Source organism: Podarcis filfolensis (assembly GCF_964270895.1).
Source record: "Podarcis filfolensis genome assembly, chromosome: 15".
Lineage (NCBI taxonomy): Eukaryota > Metazoa > Chordata > Lepidosauria > Squamata > Lacertidae > Podarcis > Podarcis filfolensis.
Genome location: NC_139618.1, coordinates 21,365,999 through 21,392,610, shown reverse-complemented (window position 1 = coordinate 21,392,610; position 26,612 = coordinate 21,365,999). Strand labels below are relative to the sequence as shown.

Sequence of the window (26,612 nt, the reverse complement as noted above, 5' to 3'; positions counted from 1 at the left end):
ATTTATCTATTCACTAGAAGGGTGAAGGAGGACACAGTCAGGAAATGAGGAATCTCTTTATCAGTAGAGTAGGTTGCAAGAGACAGAACTTTGACCTTATCTGGAGAGAGGAAAGACAGCTCCCCCACCCACTCTGCCTAAGACTGGGAGGTAGTCTCAGGACTTTGGTTTTCAGACCCATTTTCGTGTGTTCCTTCTGTTGCTGCCCAGAATTGAGATTTTAAATGGTAGGATAATGCCTGTGTCCAACTCTTCTACATTTTTTTCCTGGACTATTCCTGCATCAGAACATATCTGAGACCCTTATATTTGGCTTTCAGCTGACCACTGAGATTTGGAGTGAAGGATGTTCCATATTTAAAATATAGTTAACACAAAATGGAAGGAGAAAGCACAAACCCTCATTTGCAAGACCTTAACCAGTACTTTGTAGGGCTTCTATTTGCTGACCCGAAATCCCATTAACAAAGTACGGTACATTGTTTTGTTGATACAAATGAATATAGCCTATCTGAGGCCCTCTTTTTGCATAGAAACAAAGGGAATTAGATGAAAGCACAGTTAGTTTCAAGATGCAGAATGTGTGATCTTGAGCGCTGCTTGATGTTTGAATCCCCCTGACACAAGATCTGTATATTTATCTTTGGAGAAGATACAGGGAACTTTGGTTGTTGATTGATATTTGGTGTCGAGATTTAAACCCTTGGAAGTGGGGAGTTAAGAAAGAAAGAAGAACATGCACACAAAAGACCTTGTTATGGTGTTATGGGGCAGGCCCACCCATGAGGCAAGGTGAGACAACTGCCTCAGGCACCAGGATCTGCAGAGGAAGCAGATTAGGCTCCCAAGGAATACATTGCCCCCACTGCAGCAGTTGCAGCAACAGCTGTGGCATGCTCCTTGGAGGACAGATCTGCCTCCTTCTCAGTAGCCCCCGCCAGGGCTGTCCTAAGCATATCTGGTGCTGTGGTTCAAAGCTCCCTCTGGCGCCCCCCTCCATGTCCCAGAGGTTTTTTTTTAATGGCGGATGGCACTGCTGGTGGGGCTGGAGGAGGTGGGCAGCAGCTGGAGGGCGGCTCCTTTGGTGGGAAAGAGGCAGAGGCTGGGTGTGGTGCCTCCTGGCTCAGCTCTCCACTTTGTGCCATGGTGGCCGCAGCATACGGAGGCCCCGGGCGCGGCATGCTGCTTCGGTGTGGCATGGCGGAGGCGGGCGAGGGCAGCGAGCTGATGCCAGGAGGCGCCATGTCCAGCCTCCGCCTCTTCCCTGGCGCCCTCCAGAACTTGGCACCCCGGTGCCCTGCGCCACTAGCCTCTATGGATAAGACGCCCCTGGACCCCACTGTGCTGCCTCTACAACCGCCTCTTGGCAAATAGAAGGCACTGCTGATCTCCCACCCTTGTTCCTAGTTTACATCTTTATTCCCCCCCCCTTGTTCCTGATCTTCACTCACCCCTTCTTCCCTGACTGGGGCAGGGGGTGCCATTTTGTGCCAAATTGTCTTGGGCTGGCCTTCTTGCCTTGTTGACTTTTGGGTAGCTCTTTTGCTGAGGAATGATGGTTGATAGAGGCTTCATTCCTCAAAACTGGGGGCGCCATGTGACACTGTTTTTTCTCTGTCACAGATGTGCTTATCACCCCTTCTGTCTCACCCATGCTTTTCCTGGGTGTAGACTTCTTGGTATATTGAAGGCCCTGCTGTAGTTTTGAGGTTGCAAATTGAGCAATTCATTCCTGATGTCGGCTTGCACACCAACTGTGCAAACTGGGCAAAGTTTAAGTACTTTTGCAAAGAACTGGCATACTACAGGTGCAGTGTGCAACTAAATGTTGTGGCACATCATTCTTTACACCCAGTGAGGTGTGTTCCTGTTCAGGATATCAGCCAGCCGCCCACCCTGAGGAGGTGATTTGCAAAGAAAGGAGGCAAGATGGGATGTACATGTTGAAGAGAGTGGTCATATAATTGTAGCGCTGGAACGGAAACCAGGTGTCATCTGGCCCAAACCCCAGCCTAAGACTAGTGGTTAGAAAGATACTAGAAATTCAAAGATAGCTGGGAGTTTTTATGTATCTCAGAAATTCCAGCCGGAAGCTAAATATAGTGCTTGTAGGAAATATATATACCGTATATATAGTAGGAAATGAGCAGTGTTGACCAGTTGGTCCTGAGAGCAATACTGTGTGAAACAGGAACAGCAGAGAACTTCAAACCACTTTCCTTTTGCCTCCAGTGAAGGTTCCGCACAATATTTCAGCAGCTGGAAAGCAAAGTATGACATCTTGTGGTCAGAGTCTATAATTCTCCAACAAAAATGTCACCCACTTAAACTTGATCCTTAGCTCACTTACTTTTTGTTATTTATGCTGTATATTTCTTGTGTGGTTCTGTTGTTTTGAATTATTGTTTGTTGCTTTGATACATTTTGCAAAAAACAAACAAACCCCTGTATAGAGCAATTTTAAGAAAAGAGAAGAGAAAAGGGTTTTGTTGTTGGGTTACTAGACTTAAGTTCAGTGAGACCTGGGTTCAAATCCACGCCTAGTCATGAAGCTCACTTGTGGCAATTCACAATCTCTCAACTTAGCCTACCTCACGGGATTGCTGTGATGATAAAATGTCGTGAGCGGGAAGATCTATGTATGCTGCCTTGAGGTCCTTGGATTCAAGGTGGGATACAAATGCAGCTAATGAGACTACAGTGGCACCTCGGGTTAAGTACTTAATTCGTTCTGGAGGTCTGTTCTTAACCTGAAACTGTTCTTAACCTGAAGCACCACTTTAGCTAATGGGGCCTCCTGCTGCCGCTGTGCCTCCGGAGCACAATTTCTGTTCTCATCCTGAAGCAAAGTTCTTAACCTGAGGTAATATTTCTGGGTTAGCGGAGTCTGTAACTTGAAGCGTATGTAACCTGAAGTGTATGTAACCCGAGGTACCACTGTAATAGCAAGAATAATGACCAAGCTGTAAGTTTTCCATCTCCTTGGATGGTGTCCAGTCATACGGTGCCTATGTCATACGGACAGTGATGGATTTGGGACAATGTGATATGCAGAAACCAGTGATTGTTTAACACAGGGTTGATGCCTTTTTTGGTCTGTCACTTCAGAAATGTTTGTTCTGGAACTAGAAGGTAGCCTGAATAAGGTGTCAGCAAGAGAAATGCCGTGCCATTGCCAAATTGTACTTCAAAACATTATTATTGAACCAGGAAATTGCTTCTGAGTGCATACTGGGGCCACTACCAGTCTATGCTCACTTTTGCTTTGTGATTGCAGTGAAATATTGCTGAAGGATAAATGCATGCAGTGGTGGACGTGAATGTGTTGAACAGATCCTAGAGATCTTGGTACATCGTGTTTGGGCTTCATTTGGGCTACTGGCTTCATTTGCACCTAATACTGAGCTCAAACCATGCCTGAGCAAGAGACAAACAACCATGCATGTACCCAGGTAGAATTTTTATATTATTTATGGCATTTGTTTCCCACCAACTTCTCCAAGGAGCTCATAGCGGTGTGCACAGTTCCTCTCCTCGTCATTTAATAGCCATAACAACCCTGAGAGGTAGGTTAGACTAAGAGGCAGTGACTACCCCAGGGCACCCGCAGTGAGCTTCACGTGGCTGAGTGGGAATTCGAACCCTGATCTCCCAGGTCCTAGTCTGACACTCTAACCCAGGGGTCAGCAAACTTTTTCAGCAGGGGGCTGGTCCACTGTCCCTCAGACCTTGTGGGGGGCCAGACTATATTTTGAAGGGAAAAAATGAATGAATTCCTATTCCCCACAAATAACCCAGAGATGCATGTTAAATAAAAGGACACATTCTACTCATGTGAAAAGCATGCTGGTTCCCGGATCGTCCGCAGGCCGGATTTAAAAGGCAATTGGGCTGGATCTGGCCTTAGTTTGCCTACCCATGCTCTAACCACTCCACCACACAGTCTCTCAATATATCAGCTGTTTCACCTCTCCCTTGGTCCTGCTGCCACTCCCAAAACCTGGAGCTAAACCATGGTTTGACTTAGTATTACATGCAAACCCAGGCTTGTGGTTTACCTCCCCAAGAAAACCATGTGTAGTAAACCAAGAACGAAAACCTTGATGACAGCTCTTGCTTTGCTGGCAACAAGGGAAACCACAAGCCCAGGTTCACACGTAACTGTGTAGTTTGGTAGCAGTATGACCTAGGGAGGTGTGAACCAGCTGTTATTTTCAGTCTCGTTACCTGCATGCTTGTTCATTGTCGCTGAGATATATTTTAGTTTACTGTTGCATATGAACCAGACAAGTACCGTACTTCAGAGCTGAGGAGCTAGTGAATGATGCTCTGTCATTCATGAACAGAGTACAGAGTTGTTATCATTGGAATGAAACTAATTTGGATGGACCAGTGGAGTAAATCCTGGTAAGGGTCATTTTACAGGATTGGCTTTGTGATGGCATTGGCCATTATTTCAGTATTTCTTCTGGAGCCAAGCACTGATTTCAAGCTTATTTTGGGACTTGGATAACAAAACTGAAATTAACAGTTCGGAACTGAAACCCAACCCAGCCCAGTAAAATTCATCTGGCACTATTTAAAATCCTGGAGTTGAAGGTGAGAGTTGAAGGACATTTTGGGAGCAGAATATTTGAGCCTTCTCTTCCACCAGCTTCATCATTTCTCATTGGCCTTGTGATTACTTACAAACATACTGCCCTAAAATGAAATGTTGGGCATATCTCCGCAAGCTCGGGGGCTGGGATTTCTTTGTAAAAATACATCACAGGCATATGAGGATTCTAATAAAAGATTTCAGAAAGCACACTGAAGACGTAATGGGATGGGATGCTGGAAATTGCCCACCCCTTTTGCAGTTGATGGTCCTTATTCCTTCTAAAGCTCTTATCAACTAGGTTAGACATTTAAAAAAAATTAAAAACAAGAGTTATGCAGATTTATTTCTTATTGGTTATTAGAATAGAAATTGGATTGACTTAATGAAAAAAGTTATTTACATGTATTTTTTTATAAGCTTAATCCCTCTAGAATAATTTTACTTTTGACTGAGATCATCAGTCCCATTGCAAAACCCACTTGCTTACTGAGATGTGTGTTTTCAGGCCACACCCTATTCTTGTGAGCATAATACACTTCAGCTGTTTTGAAATTCTGTATTTTAAGTTGTTGTAACCCACCCTGGAGCCTGCTGCTGAAAGGTGGGTGATAAATTTAATAATAATCCACAATACGTGTGCCTCATATTGTGCTTGTTTCTCCAGCAGCCAACAGAGCAGCCAGCAGAGCAGTCATGATGATGACCCATCCCGATTCCTGAGCCCCCGAATGCGTGACGACGGGTAAGTTGCTGGAGAAAATGACAATACCCAGCTCTACCTCTCTTTTAAATCGTAACCAGTGAAGGCAGTGAAGGTCCTGTGTGAGTGCCTGGAGGCAGTTGGAGGCTGGATGGCGGCTAATGGATTGAGGTTGAATCCTGACAAGACAGAAGTACTGTTCTTGGGGGACAGGGTGCGGGCAGGTGTGGGGGACTCCCTGGTCCTGAATGGGCTAACTGTGCCCCTGAAGGACCAGGTGCACATCCTGGGAGTCATTTTGGACTCACAGCTGTCCATGGAGGCGCAGGTCAATTCTGTATCCAGGGCAGCTGTCTACCAGCTCCATCTGGTATGCAGGCTGAGACCCTAGCTGACTGTCTCGCCAGAGTGGTGCATGCTCTGGTTATCTTCCGCTTGGACTACTGCAATATGCTCTACGTGGGACTACCTTTGAAGGTGACCCGGAAACTACAACTAATCCAGAATGTGGCAGCTAGACTGGTGACTGGGGGCGGCCGCCGAGATCACATAACACCGGTCTTGAAAGACCTACATTGGCTCCCAGTACGTTTCCGAGCACAATTCAAAGTGTTGGTGTTGATCTTTAAAGCCCTAAATGGCCTCAGCCCAGTATACCTGAAGGAGCGTCTCCACTTCCATCGTTCAGCCCAGACACTGAGGTCCAGCTCCAGGGCCTTCTGGCAGTTCCCTCGATTTGAGAAGCAAAGCTACAGGGAACCAGGCAGAGGGCCTTTTTGGTAGTGGCACCCACCCTGTGGAACACCCTCCCACCAGATGTCAAGAGATAAACAACTATCTGACATTTAGAAGACATCTGAAGGCAGCCCTGTTCAGAGAAGTTTTTAATGTGTGACATTTTAATGTATTTTTAATCTTTGTTGGAAGCCGCCCAGAGTGGCTGGGGAAGCCCAGCCAGATGGATGGGATGCAAATAATAAATTATTATGATTATTATTATTCAGTGCAGGGAAGGCCCATGGCTCAAGAGTGGATGCTGTGTATTCAGGAAGTCCCAGTTCTTTGCATGTTGACTCAAATGCAAGTCCCAGTGAGTTCAGTGGAGGCTTATTTCCAGGAAATGGTGCAAAAGAATGTGTGTAATGATGACAAGTGTCAGCCCTACAACCAAAAGAGTCTTGTTGCTTGTGCCTTCCTATCGATGGGGAGTCGTAAGCAGTGCATTGGGTGGGAGGAGAAGGAGGTCTTTAAGATAACCTGGTCCAAAGGCATTTGGGATTTTAAAGGTAAGAACCAGCACCTTAAATTGAGACTGAAAATGAACAGGTAGCCAATGCAAATCAAACAGGGCTCTAGTTATAACCATCTGGCATATTTTGGACCAGTTGAAGTTTCTTGACACTTTTCCTTTCAATACAAATTTCTTTTACTGCTGCATTGTATTCTGTATGTCCAAGGGTTTGGAGGTGTCTATTTATTTCTGCTTTTTAATATGCTATAGCAAAAACAGCTTTTAAATTTCCACTCCCAGAGCAATTCTCTTTACGTCTGCTGGAGTGAGACCCATAGAACTTAGTGGTGCCTACTGCCAGGTTTGAGAGACTGCAGAAATTGGCCGCGTGAGACCAGGAGGGTGGCGGTGGCAGCTCCTGTTCAGGAAACCCAAAGCCTCCTTGAGCATGTGGAACTAGTTGTGGAATGATTTGAATTTGGAGCACACTTTCCAAGTCCAGATAATAAAGCCTTCCTTTTCCTTACTGTGTATGGGTTTATTTCCATCTTTTACTTCATTCTAATTTCCCAATGGCAAAAGCTGAGATATGCTTAGGTATGCTCCCAGCGTCGTCTCTAGCAAAAGCTATAGTTGTAATTACTGCTTGAACAAATTTAAGGCATTTGCAAGACAATCCTATGCATGTCTGCTCAGAAGTAAGTCCCAATTAAGTTCAGCGAGGCTGAGTCCCAGGGAATATGGGAATATGCAACTTTACACTTTTAAATTTCATAGAAGATAAAAAGAGTAAAATTTCAATCTGCCAAACCAGGGCAGGTTAATGGTAGTTTGTGAGGTTCGTTTTGGTGGTCTGCGGTGTGTCTGTAAAGATAGGATTAAAAATCACACAGTGTCTAGCATTGGAAACTACTATTGCTACAGTAGGCAGAAAAATCATGAAGTCGCCCACCAAAACCCTCAGCAGTTTTTAAATGGTCCATGGGGGGTGGTGAGGTTTGGGAAGCACTGTGCTAAGTTATGTACAATGCATTTCATGTTCTCAAAGTAGTAAAGGAGTGTAGCTTTGATAAGAAAGTAAATATTGCATGTATTTCAAAGTTTCTTGAAATTTCCATGCCCCCCCATTAAAAATACTGGTTCCCCACCCCACCCCACGACTTCAGATTTCCCCGGAAATTCTGCATCTCTCCTGTGTGTGCTGCCCATTCTTCTTTCAGTAATGGAATGTCCTTGTATTCATTGTACAAAGTCAGTTACCCATGCAAAGACAATTATCATTGTGGGGGGTGTTTCAGTATATATTTTATTTAGCATAAATCTGAAAATGTCAACCCTAGCTAAAGGAGGCGGGGGAGCAGCTGCAGACTGAAACCATTGTATAGATGTCAAGTGCCTGTGAAATATTGTTAACTGTGCAAATATAGCAACATCACGCCTGGTTATATTCTGACAAACACAAGACTTAACTGGCTGTCCAAATGACTGCTAGTTTCTGTTACACATATGTTCATAAAATTCAAATTGGTCTTTGGTCTTTATGAATGATCTGATCTATTGGGACTTCCGTCTATATTATTGCACTTTATGTGTTGTTTATGTGCAAGATAAACATTTGATATTGTGATAAGAATATATAGAAGAGTATTGTTTATGTGAATGCGCAGCCAGTTACGTCTTGTGTGTTTGTCGAATGTATTTCATGTAACTCAAAGTTTGATGTTGTTTTGCTGATTATATTCTGAGACATGTAATTTTTGAAGGTACCCAGGATAAATCTGAAACATGGTGCAAACTCATTTTGTCCTGTGAAAAGAACAGAGATTTTCAAGGAGTTGTCTGTGGCAAGCAGCTACTAATGCTGTCTGATAATGGAAACAACTGGTTCTGTACATGTGTGACACAAACATGTGTGTGTGTGTGTACATTAGGGATGTGGACTGCAGTCAGGTATGGTATAAAGTGGATGTGTGGTTGTGTTGGAACTGCAGCTTGGCTGACCTCACTGTATGCTGAAAGAGTGACCTGGGAAGGGGGTGAAATGATCTGGCACCTGCAACCTTTGTCACATACAGTCACTTGATCTGTGTCAGCCCATGACATATCTGACTCTGCGAAAGGAAAGACGTCGGCAAAATGATTAAAAAACAAAGCAAAATAGGATGGAAGATTTGTCTGTCATAATAGTTTTGTTGATGTGTAGGAGCACAGGCCACAAAAGGAAAACTTTTGTTTAATTGCCTAGATGGACCATTGGCCTGTCCTAGCAGAATGAAGAACCTACGTTCCTCATTCTGTCCTGCTAATGCATCTACTGCAGTTAGGAGAGATCTGTGGCACCAGCTTGTAGGAGCAGAAATGCCGCTGAGTGAACTCCGCTTCTGCATGTATCGTGCAAGATGAAATTCTGTATTCTACACTACTATTCTCCTGATTGATCTGGCTGCTTTGGTCTCACAAATTCTGTGCTCCTCACCTATAGTCAGTTGGTCCATAGGGAGCCTTGGGCACCAGTACTTAACTTACTTTTCTTGTACACTTCTAGCTGCTAGGTTAGCCTAGCTTCAGGCAGCCTAGTGTTGAAAACATATTTCCTGATGGATTTCTGCATGCCATGCAGCTGCTGAAGGCACAGTGCATATATGCACCTTCTCCTTGGACCAGAGCCTACAAATCCTAAGGCTCTTTTTCTGTTGCATGATGTCTTCTGTTCACTTTCCCTGAACCTATTGCTTGTGCGTTTGTTCAGCTTTGGTCGGAATCCTCCAAGCTTTTCAGTCTTTGCAGTAATGGAGCACCTGGCACATAGATTCCTGGCACAGGTGTTGCTTTTTCAGACAGGGGGGGGAACAAACTCCCTGCTTTTCATATACTTTGCAAGGGAAAGTTATGGAGGCATTTCCCTTTATTTTTAGCCTTTGGAGCTTTTAGTCAGCCTAGACCTCACTTCAGCTGCCGCCTCATCTCTGCTGTCAGATGTTAATCAGTTGTTCATCTTGCCTTGGTTCCAAATCAACCTTTTAGGTGGTCTTCGTTCCCGGCTGAAGAAGGAGCAGGGAGGATAAGAAAGAAAATGCAATATGAGGACAAATTTGGATTCATATGTTTCTGGCTCTTTGTGGTTGATTTATTACAACTCCAAACTGCAGCCTTGGCACAAAAGACGGGGGAGGACGGGGGGGGGGGGGAGAGGACAAAACTGTGAAAGTGGCACATGTGACTCCTTCTTTGTGTGTTTTTTGGCGAGACCAGCAAAATGTATTGTATTTCCACTTCCCTCTTCTTTCTGTTGGTAGGTGTTCTTAATTGGTTGCACAGGAACGGCCGACACTCTGTAATCACAGCCTTCAGAATCAGAGTTTTAAACCTTACTTGGGTTGTAGGTTCAGGGTCAAAGGCAACTAGAGTTTGCTGTGACACTAATTTTAGAAAATACTAAAACAGGCCAGAAGTTGGGACTTAAAGGGGCAGTAGGAAAGAGATTCATTTTTAGGTCAAAGGAAATGTATGATGGTGGAATAGGAAATGAAACTCATTATCTTTTCTTCCTCTAAGTCTCCACCCCCTTTTTTGAACTCTAGTCTCTCTGGGGAGCTGTCATCAGATTCTGGAGAGAGGAAATCTTTATCCTGATCTCTGGTTGGGAGCCTTGGAATATTCCTTGTTTAAGGTCTTCTTAGGGTTTGCTTTCTTGGGCATGTGTTGAACCTCCAGTTCTTTCTCTGTCATATCCTCTGCTTTCTTTCCACCTTTCCTCACCCTCTCCAGTTTTTGAACTCTCAGGCTCACACTCAGCTTTGAGCACACACTCAGAATATTGTAAGGTGGCCACTTGCCCCATTTATTTAACTTTCATCGAGGCAAGTGTGGGGAACTTTTGGTCCTCCGGATGTTGCTGAACAACAACTCCCCATCAGCCCTAGCAAGCATGGCCAATGGCCAGGGATGATGGGAGCTGTTGTTAAGCAACATTTGGAGTGCCAAAGGTTCCCTATACCTGCTGTCTAAAGACTTGAAATGCACATCTTCTATGATTACCTTTTATCTATGGGAGTCATCACAGTATGTGCTTCTTTGGTGTTCCTGGAAGATCACATTGCCAGAAACATTACCAGTTTCTGCAAGTGGATCTTGACATGGAAGAAGCCGTGCTGTAGGTTCTCTTCCTGCCCCATGGCCCAGCTCCATTTGATGACAGTACAGTGTAGTTGGTGGAGGACATTTTCCTGCAACTCTCATCTCCTAAAGGTTACAGAGGAAAGTGCCTTTGATTTAACTAATGGGTTATTTCCCAACACAGTGAAGCCATGTGGAAAACCATTGTATAGCACACACTAATATGTAATTCTATCCACCACTAGGTTATATCCAGCTCTGTCTGAAGGTTGCATTCTCTATTGTGTCACTTGAATGAAAAACCTGGCTAACAACTTCAGAACATGTGGGTAGATAATATTCATCCCACAGTCACCTGCTGGCGAAAATCAGTGGTGGTGATGCCTCATTTTCTTTTTTAATCAACGGAAGAGGGTGTGTTCCCACCTTGTTTTCTTAACATGGGGTCTTCGTTCCCTTGTTTCCTTCAGATGCAGAACATTTCTATTAATGCCTCACTTGTAGATGCAGCTAAGATGATGGAAGCAAAAGCTGGAGAGGCCTTGTCATGTTCTAAACATAATAATTTATCCCCCTGAGGGCCAATTAATAACCCAGGAGAGGGAATGGATGAGAATTACCTTTTGGTAGCTTAGTACAGCTTAACATTTTCCTCCATATGTTTCTCTGCAGTCATTCATGCCTCCATAGTAATGTTGATCCTGGAGGTAATAAAAAAGAACATGGCAGAGGAGAAGTTGCCTTCTGCACTTGAAATTCCAGAGCTAACTCCACACAAGGTCCTCCGTGCCTCAACTTACCCTCCTGCAGAAAGCTGCCCAATCCATTTTGATGGAAGTAAGAGGAGCTGCAGGCCAACATGCTGCTTCCCACTGTCTCAAACAAGCAGTGGTATGTCCCAACAAGGAAGTCCTGTAGGGCAGGATCAGGAGAAAGGCCTGAGAAAGGGACAATTGCCAGTTGAGAGGAAAGGCACTGTGATCCCAAAAACTATGGAACTCGTTCGCACAGGAGACAGCAATGGCCACTAACTTGGATGGCTTTAAAAGAGGATTGGACAAATTAAGGCTATCAGTGACTACTAGCCCCAATGGCTAGGATCTGCCTTCATGTTTGGAGGCGCTGATGTTTCTGAGTACCAGGAGAAGAGAGTGCTCTTGTGCTCAGGTCCCACTTGGAGGTTTCTCATAGGCATCTGGGTGGTTACTGTAAATATAGGATGCTGGACTAGATGGGCCACTAGCCTGATCAAGCAGGCTTTTCTGAAATTACTATGTCCTTATGCAAAAACAGACAATTGCCATTCACTTCTAGATATGGCAGCAACTCCTTTCTACCATACCCAATTTGTCAGAGGGACATCTTGCTTGCCTCCAGCCTCGTTGCATAGAAAGAGAGTGGGAGAGAGAAAGCCAGGTTGCCCAGAGAGATGAGTCACGGCTAAGAAGGATAGGAACAGAATGAGGGAGCTAAAGCTATGGCAAGTCCCTTTTGGGGTGGCATCTATTATGTGTGCTTTTATATATAAATATATATAAAGATCTAGCTCACTTTCACAATTCTAAAATCATTAGCTCCATTTATAGCCTGACCTTCCTCAAGGAGTTTGGAGTAATGCCTGTGAGATTCCCATGTGGCAATACCTTTCAGGTATTGATCAGAACCAGCCCCCCTTAGCATCAGAGCATTAGAGTAATAATATCAGTTGCCTTCAGTCTGTTCTTGAACTCTAGGGTTGAGAAACTTAATAAACTAATCAGAGTTCAAGAAAGCATGAGAGCTGAAAGTGTTTGGAGGGGAGTGAGTGTCAACCAGCAATTTTCTAACAAACAAAGTGAATTGGATTAAGAAAACAAAACACAGACTGCAAAATTTTATACCCAACAGTTTGGTCACCATCTTGGAAAATGGCCACCATTTTCCAGATGTTATGGAAAGTGCTGATGTTTGAGGTGGGAGGAGAACCAGAACAAGTGCACTTTTTCATGAAGTACGACATTGTCACTATTTTCCCTGACCCCAATATGTAAAAATGTCAGAATGGTGGTGGCCTGCCATGGAAATCCTAAGGAAAAGGGGTTTCAGAGAATGGCGGAGGAAAGCTTCAGGGCACCAAGGCTGACATTGTGGCATGGTTGTTGTCTTCTTCTATATTGTCTTCCTGGGAAGCCATGTTGATGCTTTTGGAAAGAAAAGGAACTTGGTGAGTGCTAAGCGGTTTTCAGAATCAAGGACAATTTAAAGGGAGAAAAAAATCTCTGATGTGGCCGCTGTCTTGGATTGAGGTTGTGTGTTTGATACAATTCCTGGTTCTAAGCAAGAGCATGTCACAAAGTCTTAGATGCACAGCTGTGACAGTTTGTACCTCTTGTGTATTTGAGGTTCTTTACAGTTTTCTGTAGGGATGCGGGTGGCGCTGTGGGTTAAACCACAGAACCTAGGACTTGTTGATCAGAAGGTCGGCGGTTCGAATCCCCGCGACAGGGTGAGCTCCCATTGCTCAGTCCCGGCTCCTGCCAACCTAGCAATTTGAAAGCACGTCAAAGTACAAGTAGATAAATAGGTACCGCTCCGGCAGGAAGGTAAACGGCATTTCCGTGCACTGCTCTGGTTCGCCAGAAGTGGCTTAGTCATGCTGGCCACCTGACCCGGAAGCTGTACGCCGGCTCCCTCGGCCAATAAAGCGAGATGAGTGCCGCAACCCCAGAGTCAGTCACAACTGGACCTAATGGTCAGGGGTACCTTTACCTTTACCCTACTGTTTTCTGTAAATTTCTTAAAAGCAATGGTGTAGTGGTCTGGGGCTGAAGACCTGTTACTATTTCACAGCAGGGTTGCTGCAGGGTCCCTGTCTCTGGCATCATAGATCCCACCAATCAACACAAAAGGGACTTGTTGTTTTTAAAGTCACTGTAGGCTCTGTAGGTTAGGAACTGTAGGTTCCTAAAAGTTAACCATTTAGGAACATTGGAAATACAAGGTGCTACCATTTCAAGAGAATCCTGTGTGAGTTCTGTTAGCTATGTACAATGAAACTCCACAGAAAACAAAACTTAAGTTACTCCGAAATAAGTATTGGTTTGTTTCTTTGTTTACTGAATTTCTATACCACCTTTCATCTGAAGATCACAGGGTGGTTTACAATGTAAAAACACAAAAGTATATACCATAATAACAAACAAAAACAGTAATGTACCCCTCCAAGTTTAAAAGGCACTCCAAATCATTTGCGCAGGTATATGCCGAGAAAATAGTAGATCTAGATGAAAGGCAACCCATGAGAATCTGCACTGATTTTTGCAACACATCCCTAATTATTTTATCGTATATTTGTAAAATTACCAGATTATTGTATAATCTGAGAAGAAGCATGGCTGTGAGGGGGCATGGCTGTGCTCCTATCACAAAGAGACCTCGATTCTAGGACCCAAACTAACGGATTCAAATTACGAGAAAGAAGATTCTGATTAATAGCAGGAAGAACTTTCTGGTGGAAAGAGTTGGTCAACGGCGGAATGGTCTGTCTAGTGAGGTGGTGGACTCTCTTTCATTGGAAGTATTTAAACAGGAGTTGGGGGCCATCTGACAGGGATTCTGCAGTTGTGATACCTTCATTGCTGGGGAGAGGGTTGGGTTAGATGACCCTTGTGGGGTGGGACCCCTCAACTCTAAACATTTCCATGATTCTATGACCCTGGACTTCTGAATTTTGCACTATGCCCCCACTTAAAAGATTAAGAGTCCAGGTGCGCTTAAAATGAAATCTGCTCAGTTCTGGGAATCAATGTGGTACCAAAGAGTATCTGAAGAAGTGTGCATGCACACGAAAGCTCATACCAATAACAAACTTAGTTGGTCTCTAAGGTGCTACTGGAAGGAATCTTAAAAAAAATTGTTTTACCTATGGCAGACCAACACGGCTCCCTACCTGTAAAGAGTGGACGGTCATCCCTGAGATGCTCCTGGACCTTTCTTACCTGGGCTGTTATCATGCATGTTTGCACGTGCATCCACATTCTTGGCAGGGCCTTGGTGCTTTCAAAGACACCTGCGCGTGCTGCTCAGGTGCTTGCACTGCTACTTTTGTTTGCTGATGGTAGCAAGAGGGAAAAGTTTGTGCCCCTCGGGGGAATCAATTTTCTCAGGTGCTGTGCTGGGATTTGAGAAGCGAAAACTTTGCCCCTCCCTGCAGCACATCTGACATCAATTACAGGTGGAGCTGTGCAGGCGAGGCTGTTTTTGTTTCTTGAGAATTGGGACAGAGAGGACCTGCCCACATCTAGATAGCCGCACGGAGCCAGGAAGCTGGTGAGGACTGAATCAAACGCACTCCAGCAGGGATCAGAGGAGGAACAGAAGCAATGAGAGGCTGAATGTAAATATCCAAGCAAGGTTTTCAGCCACTGGCAGTTGAAATGGCGTTTCAGGCATGACAGCAAAGTGGAGGTTATTTTGGCAAGTGGTTGAGCTTGCAAAGTCCAGTGACATCTTCCTTCTCCTGCTCGTCCTCAATGCAAGGAGCCCAAAATGATGTTGCGGTCCGAGTTGACTTGTTAGAAACGCGGCACAGCAGAGAGAACAGAAAAACACATGCTCGCTCCAAGCTTTGAATCCATGCACTGCTTTTTTGGATCAGCCTCTTTGGGCTGGACTCTGGACCCACTCCTCCATCGGGACTAGAAGCTTTGCTGGGCTGTTGGCTCCAGTTCTTCTATGGGCTGCAGGCACCTGAGTTGGCTGTTGCACCGCAAAGCACAGCCATGGTCCAGAACCTGCATCCCAAGGAGGTCGCCTCCAGTATAGCTGTGAGGCAGGCCTGCCATTTCCGTATAACTTTTCTGAGGAAAAAGCTCTCCTTCCTCAGAGTCATGTAAGTATCCTGGGGGTGGGGGGTGGGGGTAAGAGATGGGGTTGTGTTTAAATGTGTGCGTACCTTTGTTCATCTGCATGCCTGCATGGGCAGTGTGTGGCTGTGTGAGTGTGAGCACCTGAAAAGAGCCCTGCTGGATCAGACTGAGGGTCCTTCTCTACCAGTTGCCTCTAGGAAGCCCATATAATCATAGGATCATATGGAAGGGATCCTGAGGATCATCTTGTCCAACCCCTTGCAGTGTAGGCCACAAAACAAGAGTCTTTCCTGTTGTATCTCTCCAACATCTGGTATTCGGAGGTGCCCTGCTTTTTAGCATGGAGGCTCCATGTAGCAAATAGCTGTTGATCAGCCTCTACACCACAAATTTAGCACTTTTGAAAAAGCCATCCAAGCTAGTAGTCCTCAGCACCATCCTGTGGCAGTCAATTCTGTAAATTGTGCATCTGGGTTCAATGTCCCAGGGGGTCAAAACCAAGGAGCAACCAGTGGAACCCAGCTGGAACAAAACATTGTAGTGTGGAATATACCACCAAGCTTTATCGGTCCTTGTTGGGCCATTTTTTTTGGGGGGGGGCGTTGCTTCCTTCATTTCCCACACCCATTAAGATTTGCTTTTTTCATTTCTGCAAAATTTGGGGCCTTAAAACCCTGTTGATACTCCCTCTTCTGCATGTGACTGGTGCCATTTGGCTTCATAACGATCAGCCGTCAGAGAAGGAATGAGTTTTCTGTTAGTATAAGATGATAATTCCTCTTAAATGGAAAATGCTAGGCTGGAACTCAGCAGTCTAGATTGTTGTCCCAGTTCAAGCATATTTGTGTGATCTTTCTCAGAGCCCGTACTATATGCAAAATAGAAATAAGTACCTTCTCTTACATGATAGCAAGGGTGCCAATAAAGCAAGGACCCATGGCAGGTTTTCCAGGTAGACCAGAAGCAGGAAGGAGATGAAAAACCAATATGTTGTTGTTGAGCATAAGTGTTTGCAGACCCACTCACAGTGACTGCGCCCCAGGGAGCAAGGCTTATTCTATGAAGGTGTGCAAACTGGACAAGACAACGTCCTGGGATTTAAAATTGGCCACAGCTTTATTGATTCCAGATTTGCAAATAGATGGTGTGATCATCATGTAGATGCCACTGAAAACGTTGTGCTTGGTTTCACATGCATGCATCTCCCCCAAGTAACTTTGCTCCACCAAGCCCAAAATTGAGATTTGTGGGTAGTTATTAGGGAGAAATATAAGCACGGAAAAGTGGAGAAATAAAGAGAATGGAGGATGAGGAAAACTGGATTTGTGGGATAGGAAAAGTGTAAGGTGCTAGAAGTGAATGAAAGGTGATGGGGAGTTGATCAGTGTATGTCACAAAAAGGGAGAAAATGCTGATCTTGAAGGTGGGTGGCTTAAAAGGAATTTTTACTCTCTCTTTTTAAAGAAAGAATATTTGTAGTATCAGCTTAATAGTCCCCCGTGATTTACATGAACCACTCAGTGGCACAGCTCACTTGCTTTTCATCCAGTCTATTTTAAGTCGGTGGACACTTTACAAATAGTGCAGGATCCAAGTATGCCTTGACTCCCCAGTTCCTGTTTACTTGCAGGGAGATAAGCACTTGTGCTTCATTTTGTAGATATTGTTGGATAAGGTTTTCCTACGCAGGCATCTCTTCCATATATATCTTGCTTGATTTTATTTATATGCTGCCTTTCATTCCCCCACCCCCACAAGACGCTCAAGGTGGCTCAAGAAGAGTAAACAAATCAATGCAAATATAAAATAATACAAATGCAAGCGATACAAATGATTAGAATTCATAGCAAAATCATAATATTTCAAAAGTATTAAAAACCAAATGCATTCCTGTTCCTGCCAAGAAAGCAAAGAGCATTCCCTGCAAAAATGTTTAGAGAGGGCAAAAGTAAATAACGGAGCTGCCGCTCAGCGGAAGAGCTTTTTTAATGTGGAAAAAAGTAACTTATGAAATGATCCTGTCTTTCACCGCTTGAAAGAGCTCCCTGCTCTTTTGTATTCAGACATGCGTTCAGTGTCTTAACTCAGAGGTTTTCAACCAGTGTGCCAGGGCACCCTGGGGTGCCTTGAATGATAGGGGTGCCACGGGCAACACTGGCCTCTGTCCCTCTTTCCTTCCCTCCCTCCTCTGATGCCCTCTTGCATCTCTGCCTCCCAAAGTCTTGCACAGCTGTTTGTTGCAGCAGCGCTGACTACAAGCTCCCCCAGCGAATGGTGCCTCTGGGGCTGGCCAGGGGGTGCTTCCCTGGCCCCTGTGGGGCAGTGTGAGGAGGCACCTCTATTTCAGGCAGGGGGTGCAGCTCAGAGACCGGGGTGGCAGCAGCAGCTGCCCAGAAGACTCCCAAGGAGAAGGGGAGAGGAGAGGAGGCTGAGGGAACACTCCACAAGGGAGGGTGTTAAAAAATGGGTGAGAGGCTGCCAGCTCTGCAGGCAAGGGGTGGCATCACTGGGCTCCTGAGCCCCACAGGGGTGCCACAGAAAGGATGTGGAGCTGTGGACTTTAAAAAGGTTGAAAACCTCTGTCCTAACTCCTTGGATTGCTAATGCAATTCTTTCTGCAAATGGGGACATTATCCAGCACTGACATATCTAAAAGACAAGTACTGCGGATGTTGAGTCACTCAGAAGTGGAATGTGGGCTGCCGATTATTTTTCTTCTCATATCTGAAAATGTTAGAATTCACCTTAGTAGCTCCATATCTTGTTCTGTGGTGATCCTTACGTCTTCCCTCCTTTGTGGCTCAGTGATGTGGCAGCATTCTTCCTGCTCATGAAGGCCACATTCACGCCATCCATTTAAAGCACTATGGTGCCAGTTTAAACCCTCATAGCTTTTCCCAAAGGATTCTGGGAGCTGTAGTTTGTTAAGGGTGCTGAGAGTTGTTAGGAGGCCTTTCTCTTTCCCTCCCATAGCTACACTTCTCAGGGTGGTTTAATGGTCAGTGCCTCTTCCCAGGGAACTCTAGGAATTATAGCTCTGTGCGGTAAACAGTGGTCTCCAAACAACTCTCAGCATGCTGAACAAGCAACAACTCCCAGGATTCTTTGGAGGAAGCCCTGATGGTTTAAAGGAGTATCATAGAGCTTTAAAGGTGCAGAGTGAATGTGGGTACTTTCTAACACTTGAGTGAAGGAGTCATAGGGCCACTGTCACTTACTTGGACACTTTCAGGTCAATAAATCAGGTTTCGCTTGTGTGGACTGCAGACAGTATCCAACTTGAGGCCAAGAAAGAGTTCAATGCTAGTGTTAGGACTGTAGATGGGGGTCATAGGTTTGTGTTCTTTAGGTTATTGGCTGTAGGGATCAGAATCGTGCGAGCAAAGCCTGAAGCCCATGTTGTGTCCACCTCCCGACGAGCAACTTTCCCCAAAGTCCTTGTTTTGCTGTCCTCAGCACACCTGGTACAGTTGTGAGATCATCTGCTCCTTGTTCTTCTGACGCCAGCATTGTTCCTCCTCCAAGGCAGCAGAGGTGGGATGTTAATTATAGCAGGAAGCCTCAGAAGCCTGTTGCAGACATCGCGGAGGAATGCAGGGTTTCTGACAAGAGGTCAGAAAAAGATGAATGCCTCCCTTTCTCTTCCTAGCTCAGAGTGTTCTACACCTGGCATCCCATCCTCAATAGCCACCTGATAGCCCTTGAAAATCTCTCCAACCCAAGAGAAAAGGACTATTGTCCTAGCATCATGAAGAAGAAAGGCTGCACCTATCTCTGGAACTTTGGCTTCCCACAGAATTAGGCCATGCCACCTCTGTATTATCTCATCACAAATTATCCCATATCCCCTTTTGCCTTTCCTCTTCTTCTTCTTCTTCTTCTTCTTCTTCTTCTTCTTCTTCTTCTTCTCCTCTACCCTTACACCAGACCTGGTGACAGAAGATAGAAGCATAAGGGCAGTATCAGAAGAGCCTACTGGATCAGGGTGGTGGTCTGTCTAGTCCAGCATCCTGTTCTCAAATGGCCAACCAGATGTCACTGGAGAAACCACAAGCAGAACCCAAACATTAGAGCCCTCTCCTGTTATTCCAGCAACTGGTATTGCTGCCTCCAACCGCGGAGGCAGATCATGGTTAGTAACCGTTGATAGCCTTGAATGAATTTGTCTAATTTGCATTTAAAGCCATCCAAGTTGGTGGCCATCACTGCCTCCTGTGGTTTAACTATGCACTGCGTGAATAAGTCCTTTCTTTTTTCTGTCCTGAATTTCCCTACAGTTGGCTTCACTGAATGTCCATGAGTTCTAGTGTTATGAGAGAGGGAGGGAAAAAAATTCCTTGTCCGCTTTCTCTATGTGATGCATAATCTCCATACTTCTGTCGTGTCTCCTCTTAGCTTTTCTACGTGCTGCATGAAAAAGTCGCTTTCTGTGTTTTAGTCCCTCAATTTAGAAGTCTCTCTGTTCAGATCTCCAGACTAAAAGATCTGATTTCCTCTCCTTTCAGAGTTCAGAAGTGCTCCAAACTATCTTTCTTTTCTCCAAATGCTTATAAAGGACCTATTTCCCCTTACTGCCATTTCCTACCTTCTCTACAGTTTCTCTTTCTCTGTTTTTAAATTTGCTCCATATTATTTTTTGTTTTCATGTATTATTTTATTGTGACGTGCCCTAAGCATCATTTTCTTTTCATGGGTGGTGGTGGTGCAGGCTATATAAATGAAATTAATACTATTCCCATCTCCGGGTCTGATAAGTGGGAATGTGATTAAGTGGAATGTGATTAAACATCTCATCAAAGAACAGGCACAGATGGGGCCTTTGCTGCTGTTACCTGCAGATTTGTCTTCCTAAGTAGAGTTCCTGAATTAGTTAAATATTTGCACAACACTGTTGGCACAGAATAACATTGTTATTCAACATTATCATCATCATTACCATAGTGAAACTGTGGGATGGACTCATGTGATTCCTGATTTACAGATGTGGACCTGGGTTGCCATGGTTTAGAGATGTATGCTAGAGAGTCCCAGGTCCAAATTTTCCTCTGCCACAAATTCACAAGGTGTCTTTAGTTAGGTGAGCCATTTTCCCTCAGCTTTCCCTTCACTTGCAATAAGGGGGATAATTGTACTACCTTACTGTAGTAAGGTGGCTAACTTGTGGCCTTCCAGATGTTGCTAGATGACTATTCCCATTGGCTCATCAACAATTTGCCATGCTGACTGGGGCTGATGGGAGTTGGACTGAATCAACATCTGGGGAACCATGGCTTCGGCACCCCTGCTTTGTTAATTATCTTATCCAGGATCCTCCTCCCTTGCAGGACACTTCTGACTGTAGGAGAGCTGATGTAGTTCAGTCAGGAAGGAAAACTGGACCTAAAAGTTAAACTAAAAGTGTAAGAAGAATCTGCTGGGTTAGGTCAATGGCCCATCTAGTGCAGCAACCTGGTTTCACAATGGCCACCCAGATGCCTGTCAGACCTGAGTGGGACCTGAGCACAAAAGCATTGTCACCTCCTGTGGTTTCCAGCAACTAATGTTCAGAAGCATTGCTGCCTTGAACTGTGGGGGCAGAGTAGTCTTCAACAGCCCTCTCCTCCATTAATTAGTCTAATATTCTTTTAGAGCCATTTAGCTTGGTGGACATCACTGCTTCCTGCTGGAGCAAGTTCCATAGTTTAACTATGTGCTGCTAACGTCAGGTATCAAAATCTGTTCTAAACTCATTACATGGCCTTGAGCAATCCACTGCCATCCCCTGTTCTCCCTCAAATGATAAGTGACTAACAGCATTTGTTAGGGCAAGCACAACAGATGATGTGAAGCAGGTTGTGAAAGGAGAAGGCTTTTTTTTTGAAAATGTTAAAGGCAAACAGTGGGAGAATTGCTCTTCCTTGAGGGGGGATGACCCCTAATGGGCTCCCTAGCATAGCTGTCACATTTTTAAGGTGTACCAGTGAAACTTACTTCCCATTGAATGCCAGAATGTAATGAGCATGGGAGATAAGTGTATGTCTTCATCCATGAGTGCACATGCCAGAAGCTCCTGTAGATGTTGTTGGAGGAAGGGATTAGCACTGCCGTTTTTCAACTTTCCTTGACGAACATGTGAATCCTTTCGGAAGCCCTTTGAGAAAGGCAGAGATTCAAGCCTCTGCCTGCTTGTTCAGAGGCATGTAACAGACCGTTGTGTCATTTCAGTCCACCTGTTGATTTTACCTAACCGCCAGTTCCTTGAATAACTTAGTGAAGTTTCGGAATGTTAAGATCACAGTCTTGCCATGGGAAAGAGAAGTCGTGAAAGTCGATGGGATTTAGGCCACATTCGTACCATACATCAAAAGCACTCTGCTACCACTTTAAGCAGTCATGGGTTCCCCCAAAGAATTCTGGGAGCTGTAGTTTGGAGACCCCCACCACCCACCTACAGTTCCCAACGTGATTTAACAGCCAATCCCTCTCTATGGGGAACTCTGAGAATTGTAGCTCTGGGAGGGCAACAGGGGTCTCTTAACAACTCTCAGTACCCTTAACAAACTACTGCTCCCAGAATTCTTTGTGGAAAGCCATGATTGGTTCAAATGGCACAATAGTGCTTTGAATGGATGGTGTGAATGTGGCCTTAGTTAATTGCACCCCTTCTGACATTAAAGGAGTGGGTGGGTGAGGGAGCAAGAGAAAGGGCTTCTGCTTATTTTATTGGCAGCGTTTATGTGGCATATCATCAGCTGCTAGGGTCCCTTGAAAAGTCTCTGAACCCCTGAAAAAAGGGTCAGTCAGGAAGGCAAAACTGCAGTTTACATATATTCTGAATATGCCCTTTGCAAAAGGAACGAGTGATGTATTCAGGTGTGCATCCCAGCCAATGAACACTTGCTGTCTCTCCTCTCCAGTTATAAATGTGGTCCTCATTTTGCCGCTGACCGCCATGTCTGCCTTCTTATCTGTTTATTTTTATTTAACATTATTCATATACTGCTGAGTCAGCAAAAACCTCCAAGCAGTTTAAGACAATAAAAGGAGATAAGACAATAAAAGACATACACAGGAAAATACCAATGAAACCAAACCTTAAGAACAACTAGACACAGGATTTATGGAAACATAGATTGAAACGAGCAGTTCAGAAAGCAAATGTGCAGAATAAACATGGTTAGAGGACCACCACACTCCTTTTCTGGGAGTTTATCTCCGTTTGCCATGATTCAGTTGTGGATGCCAGAAAAGGGTGTAATAACGGAGAGAATATGTCCCTTCCAATGCCCCAGTGCATGCTGGGAGTAGCATGGAGAACTAAAAATAAAATAGAATTATAGGGCGAGTTCACATATGCAGTTGACCACACAGTAATTCTCCTCAGCTGCAGCTGCAATAGGCAAGAAACCCACACACAAAGTGGGCACGAAGACACTGAAATTGGGGGACGTAAATGTGTTAACAAGTTTTGGGAAGAGGTGAGGAAGGATTTTTTTTAAAAAAAAGAATAATAATAGGTGTACTGGTGACTTTAGACCCCAAATTTTGTATTTTATCAGTTTTTGATGGGTTGAATATGGACTTAATATCTAAGCCACTTGCAATTATACTATTTGCAGCTGCTTGTTTGACCATATCATACTAGAAGGACTAGACTAGAATGAGTCATTTTTTCTTCTTTTAATATTAGGCTTAATGAAGTGATATGTGTTCTGAAAAACAGTAATAACTGTTTTGTTCAACACCAGCCTTCGACACAAACTTTTGTAAATAAAAGTAGGGAATGGGTGGGGGGTGACAATGTATGAGGTTGCTTTAAGCCATCACAGCTGTATTCCCAGGTAGCTATTTTCTAGCACATTGAATTGGGCAGTTTATAAAAAGGTTTCAAAACTTTCTGCATTTTCTTTAAGCAGCAAATTCCTCTGCGCAGCTTTCCTCTCTATGAAACGTATTAAACCTCCTTTCGAGATACCTTGCTGAGTAATGTCTGGGAGGGACATCTCTTGAACACAGGAGCTACCCCCTTAGCCCTGTCCTGGGCAGTGGGATGGGGAAATAGCCAACTTTGTTCTGATTGGCTGATTGGCGTGGAAGAAAAGCCCGTCTCCTGAATGAGTCAGCAAGCAGGAGGTGATGAGTGAGCAGCAAAAGAGGCACCTGGCTGGTCTGTGACATGTCTCATCCCCCCACGTATTTGCTGGCGGGGAAAAGAAACATCCCAGGAATGGCACAGGAATTGATGGCCGAAGCAGGGGGCTCGGAATAACGCCCCCCCCATGGACCAGTAGCCTTCCAGCTGTTCTTTCCACCCTCTCTAAAACTTTGATCAGAGTGTTCATCTCATCTCCCCAGCATCCTCATTCCTGCCTTAAAGGAAACCCTTCTGGATTAGCCTTCCTGATGGTCAAGATGGTCCTTAGCTTTGGTCCCTGGATGCCTGGAAGGAGGTGATGAGAGGGGCGGGGAAAGCACTTTAGAGCGGCATGCATGGTTAGGGGATTGGGGAGGGGGAATCAGCTGGAAGAAACTCTTAATGTCGTTTAATCCCGGTCATGAGAATTTGATTCTGATTATTATTAACTCCCAAATCCTTTTGGGCCTGGTCCAGAATTCTTCCTTAATCTCGCCGGCTTTTTGTTTTTTCCATTTGCATCTTATCCTTTGGTAGCGTGCGCAACAGCAGCAGCAGCAGCAAGTTTGCTGGAGAACCGGGAGGCAGCTGTGCCTTTAAAATTGGTCCTCCCATGAGAAAGGAAATGAATGAGGAGGGGAAGAAGGACGTCTCCTTTCCCGTACAGACATCTCCTCCTGGAGCTTTTTCACTTGTCTCATGGTGTAGGGCAGAAGTCCAGTGCCTTATTTCAAACGCAAAGTGGCTCTGTTTGCTTTTTGAGGAAAGAAAACCAACCCGCAATTTATGATTCAGCACAGCAGTGACTTTGCATCGGTAATAGGAGCTGAGGTGCCCTCTCTGGGCATCTCAGAAGTGTGGTGTAGGGAGAGAGGGAGGGAGGGAGAGGCTGATCCTCAATTTTCTCTTTATTGTGGATTTGACAGCCTTTTTTCCCTCCCTCTCCCCCCTCCCCTTCTTCAGAAAAGGGAGGTTCCTTCTCATTGCTGTGTACGTCTAAAGGCGAGTCAGGTTTCTGCAGGGGTTGTTTTGTTTTGTTTCGTTTAGGCAGCCTGGACAATATTCTTACAGACTTCTGCAACTGACATTGCCTGCCTGAGTTTCATCATAAGCTGTGTGCGCTACTTCTGCTGCCTCCTTTTTCACTACACTTGCTTCCTGGTCCCTTTGGAAGTCTGTTTCTGTGAGTTCTGGGGGTAATAAGATGGCAGCATGTGTCACCCCAACACACCATGCACCATAACAAGGTCAGCCTTTCCAAACACTACTAATCAGCTCCCTCCCTCCTCTGCCACCTCCCATTTCTCTCCAACTGCTGGCTGTACCCTCCCTGCTTGCTGATGACTTTGCCCTGTAAGCCTCTATGGACTTCTTGTTTGTTCTTGCACCCCTCCTCTTTCTCTCCTCTGGTCTAAATCCTTCTGCTGTAACCCTTTGCTGATGCATCACCCCTCCCTCGCCATATACTATATCGTCTGCTTTTTATTGCTCCTTTGGATGAATTGAGGGTCATCAGAGATCTCTGTGCTTTTTAAAAGTGCATGCTCCATCTTCTTTGAAAGCGATGCCCAGGCTGAGATGCCCTAAGAAAAGGGGTGACCCAAATATGTGGAATCTAGGTTTGCTTGTGTGTCCTGGATGCTGGTATAGGTTCTTTAGCTCTCCCAGGAGTTGCCTTTTAGACCTGACCTGGCTGGCTATTTTTACACATACTGGTACATACAGGGAGGTGGGTGAGAGAAGGCATGCCTTGTATTTACCTTATGTCTTTGCTGACCTAGTACAGTGGTCATTCCAGTGAGGGGTGAGTCAGGGGCATCACTTAGGAGGGTGAAGGGGGCATAATTTGTATTGCTTGCTCAGATCAGCACTTATGGGAAATTAGTGTTCACACAGTTTTGGTCAATAGGCTGATCAAGTATTGTCATGTATAACTGCAGAGTATTTAAAACGCACCAGACTTTTATAATTATTATTAGAAAACAAGGATACTTTAATCTTCAACAGGTGTGATACCTAAATATAACAACAGATTTGTTAATAGTGTGAATAATAAAATTAACTTTAGGGGGAAAAACTTGTAATGAATTGCTGAGTTGTAGTCAAGTAACCTTTACTCAGAGCAGACCTACTTAAATTAATAGCCACTGCTAACAGGCCCGTTCATTTCAATGAGCCTACTCCGAATAAAGGTAGGTTGACTACACCCCATCAGAACTTCAACAGAATGTGGTATTGTTTCTATAAATGAGAACAATTCATTGAGTGTGTCTTCCCCGTGGCTTTTATTCTATGACATCAAAGTCAACCTTCAGCTGCAACTGAGAAAACTAAAAATAAATTTAAAACAAAACAAGTAGTTAATGGCAACAATTAACAAACAAAGTTTGAATGGCAGCTGTGCTTAGGAGTCAAGAAGCCAATTGTTCAAGCAACACCAGCTTTGCAGAGGAAACTTTGAGGTCACAGGGAGGAAGGTATTCCTTGCTTCCCATAGCAGGCAAGGTGGAGTCATAGACAGTGTCAGGTTGTGAGCTTCATCACTGATAACTGTTTGAAATCCTGTTCTTCTTTGAAGATGTCTACATTTGCAGCAGCTGGTCGCTGGGGGAATCTTTGCTATGTTGGTGTGTTTGCTCCTGACTGCAGGGCAGGCAATCTTTCTTCGCTCCTGCCAAATGGCACCATGATGTAGTTTTTAAAAGGATTAAACTGGCAACAATACCAGTTGACATTCTTGGCTTTGTAAATTATTTGACCACAATCAAGGAGTAGGTGGTCAGCTGACAGTATTTGACTGGTTACCTGACTGGTGTGCCATACATTTGAGACCTTTAAAGCAGGCATAGGCAGACTGGCCCTCCAGATGTTTGGGACTACAATTCCCATCATCCCTGACCACTGGTCCTATTAGCTAGAGATGATGGGAATTGTAGTCCCAAACATCTGGAGGGCCAGTGTTTGCCTATGCCTGCTTTAAAGGAAAAGAGTTGGAAATTGAAGTC

General features: G+C 44.7%; 1 protein-coding gene across 5 annotated transcripts in view; it reads left to right on the top strand.

The window, feature by feature from the left end:
* The window catches only part of GRAMD1B (GRAM domain containing 1B), a 208,201-nt gene that overhangs the window by 78,169 nt on the left and 103,420 nt on the right, over positions 1 to 26,612 (top strand). For 4 of the 5 annotated variants that reach the window (XM_083588461.1, XM_083588460.1, XM_083588455.1 and 1 more), the window contains exon 2: positions 5,265 to 5,342. In XM_083588461.1, the coding sequence (XP_083444587.1) occupies positions 5,265 to 5,342 (78 nt within the window). Of the gene's footprint in view, positions 1 to 3,338; positions 3,453 to 5,264; positions 5,343 to 26,612 lie in introns of those variants that run through there. The other variant, XM_083588462.1, reaches the window with a different exon arrangement.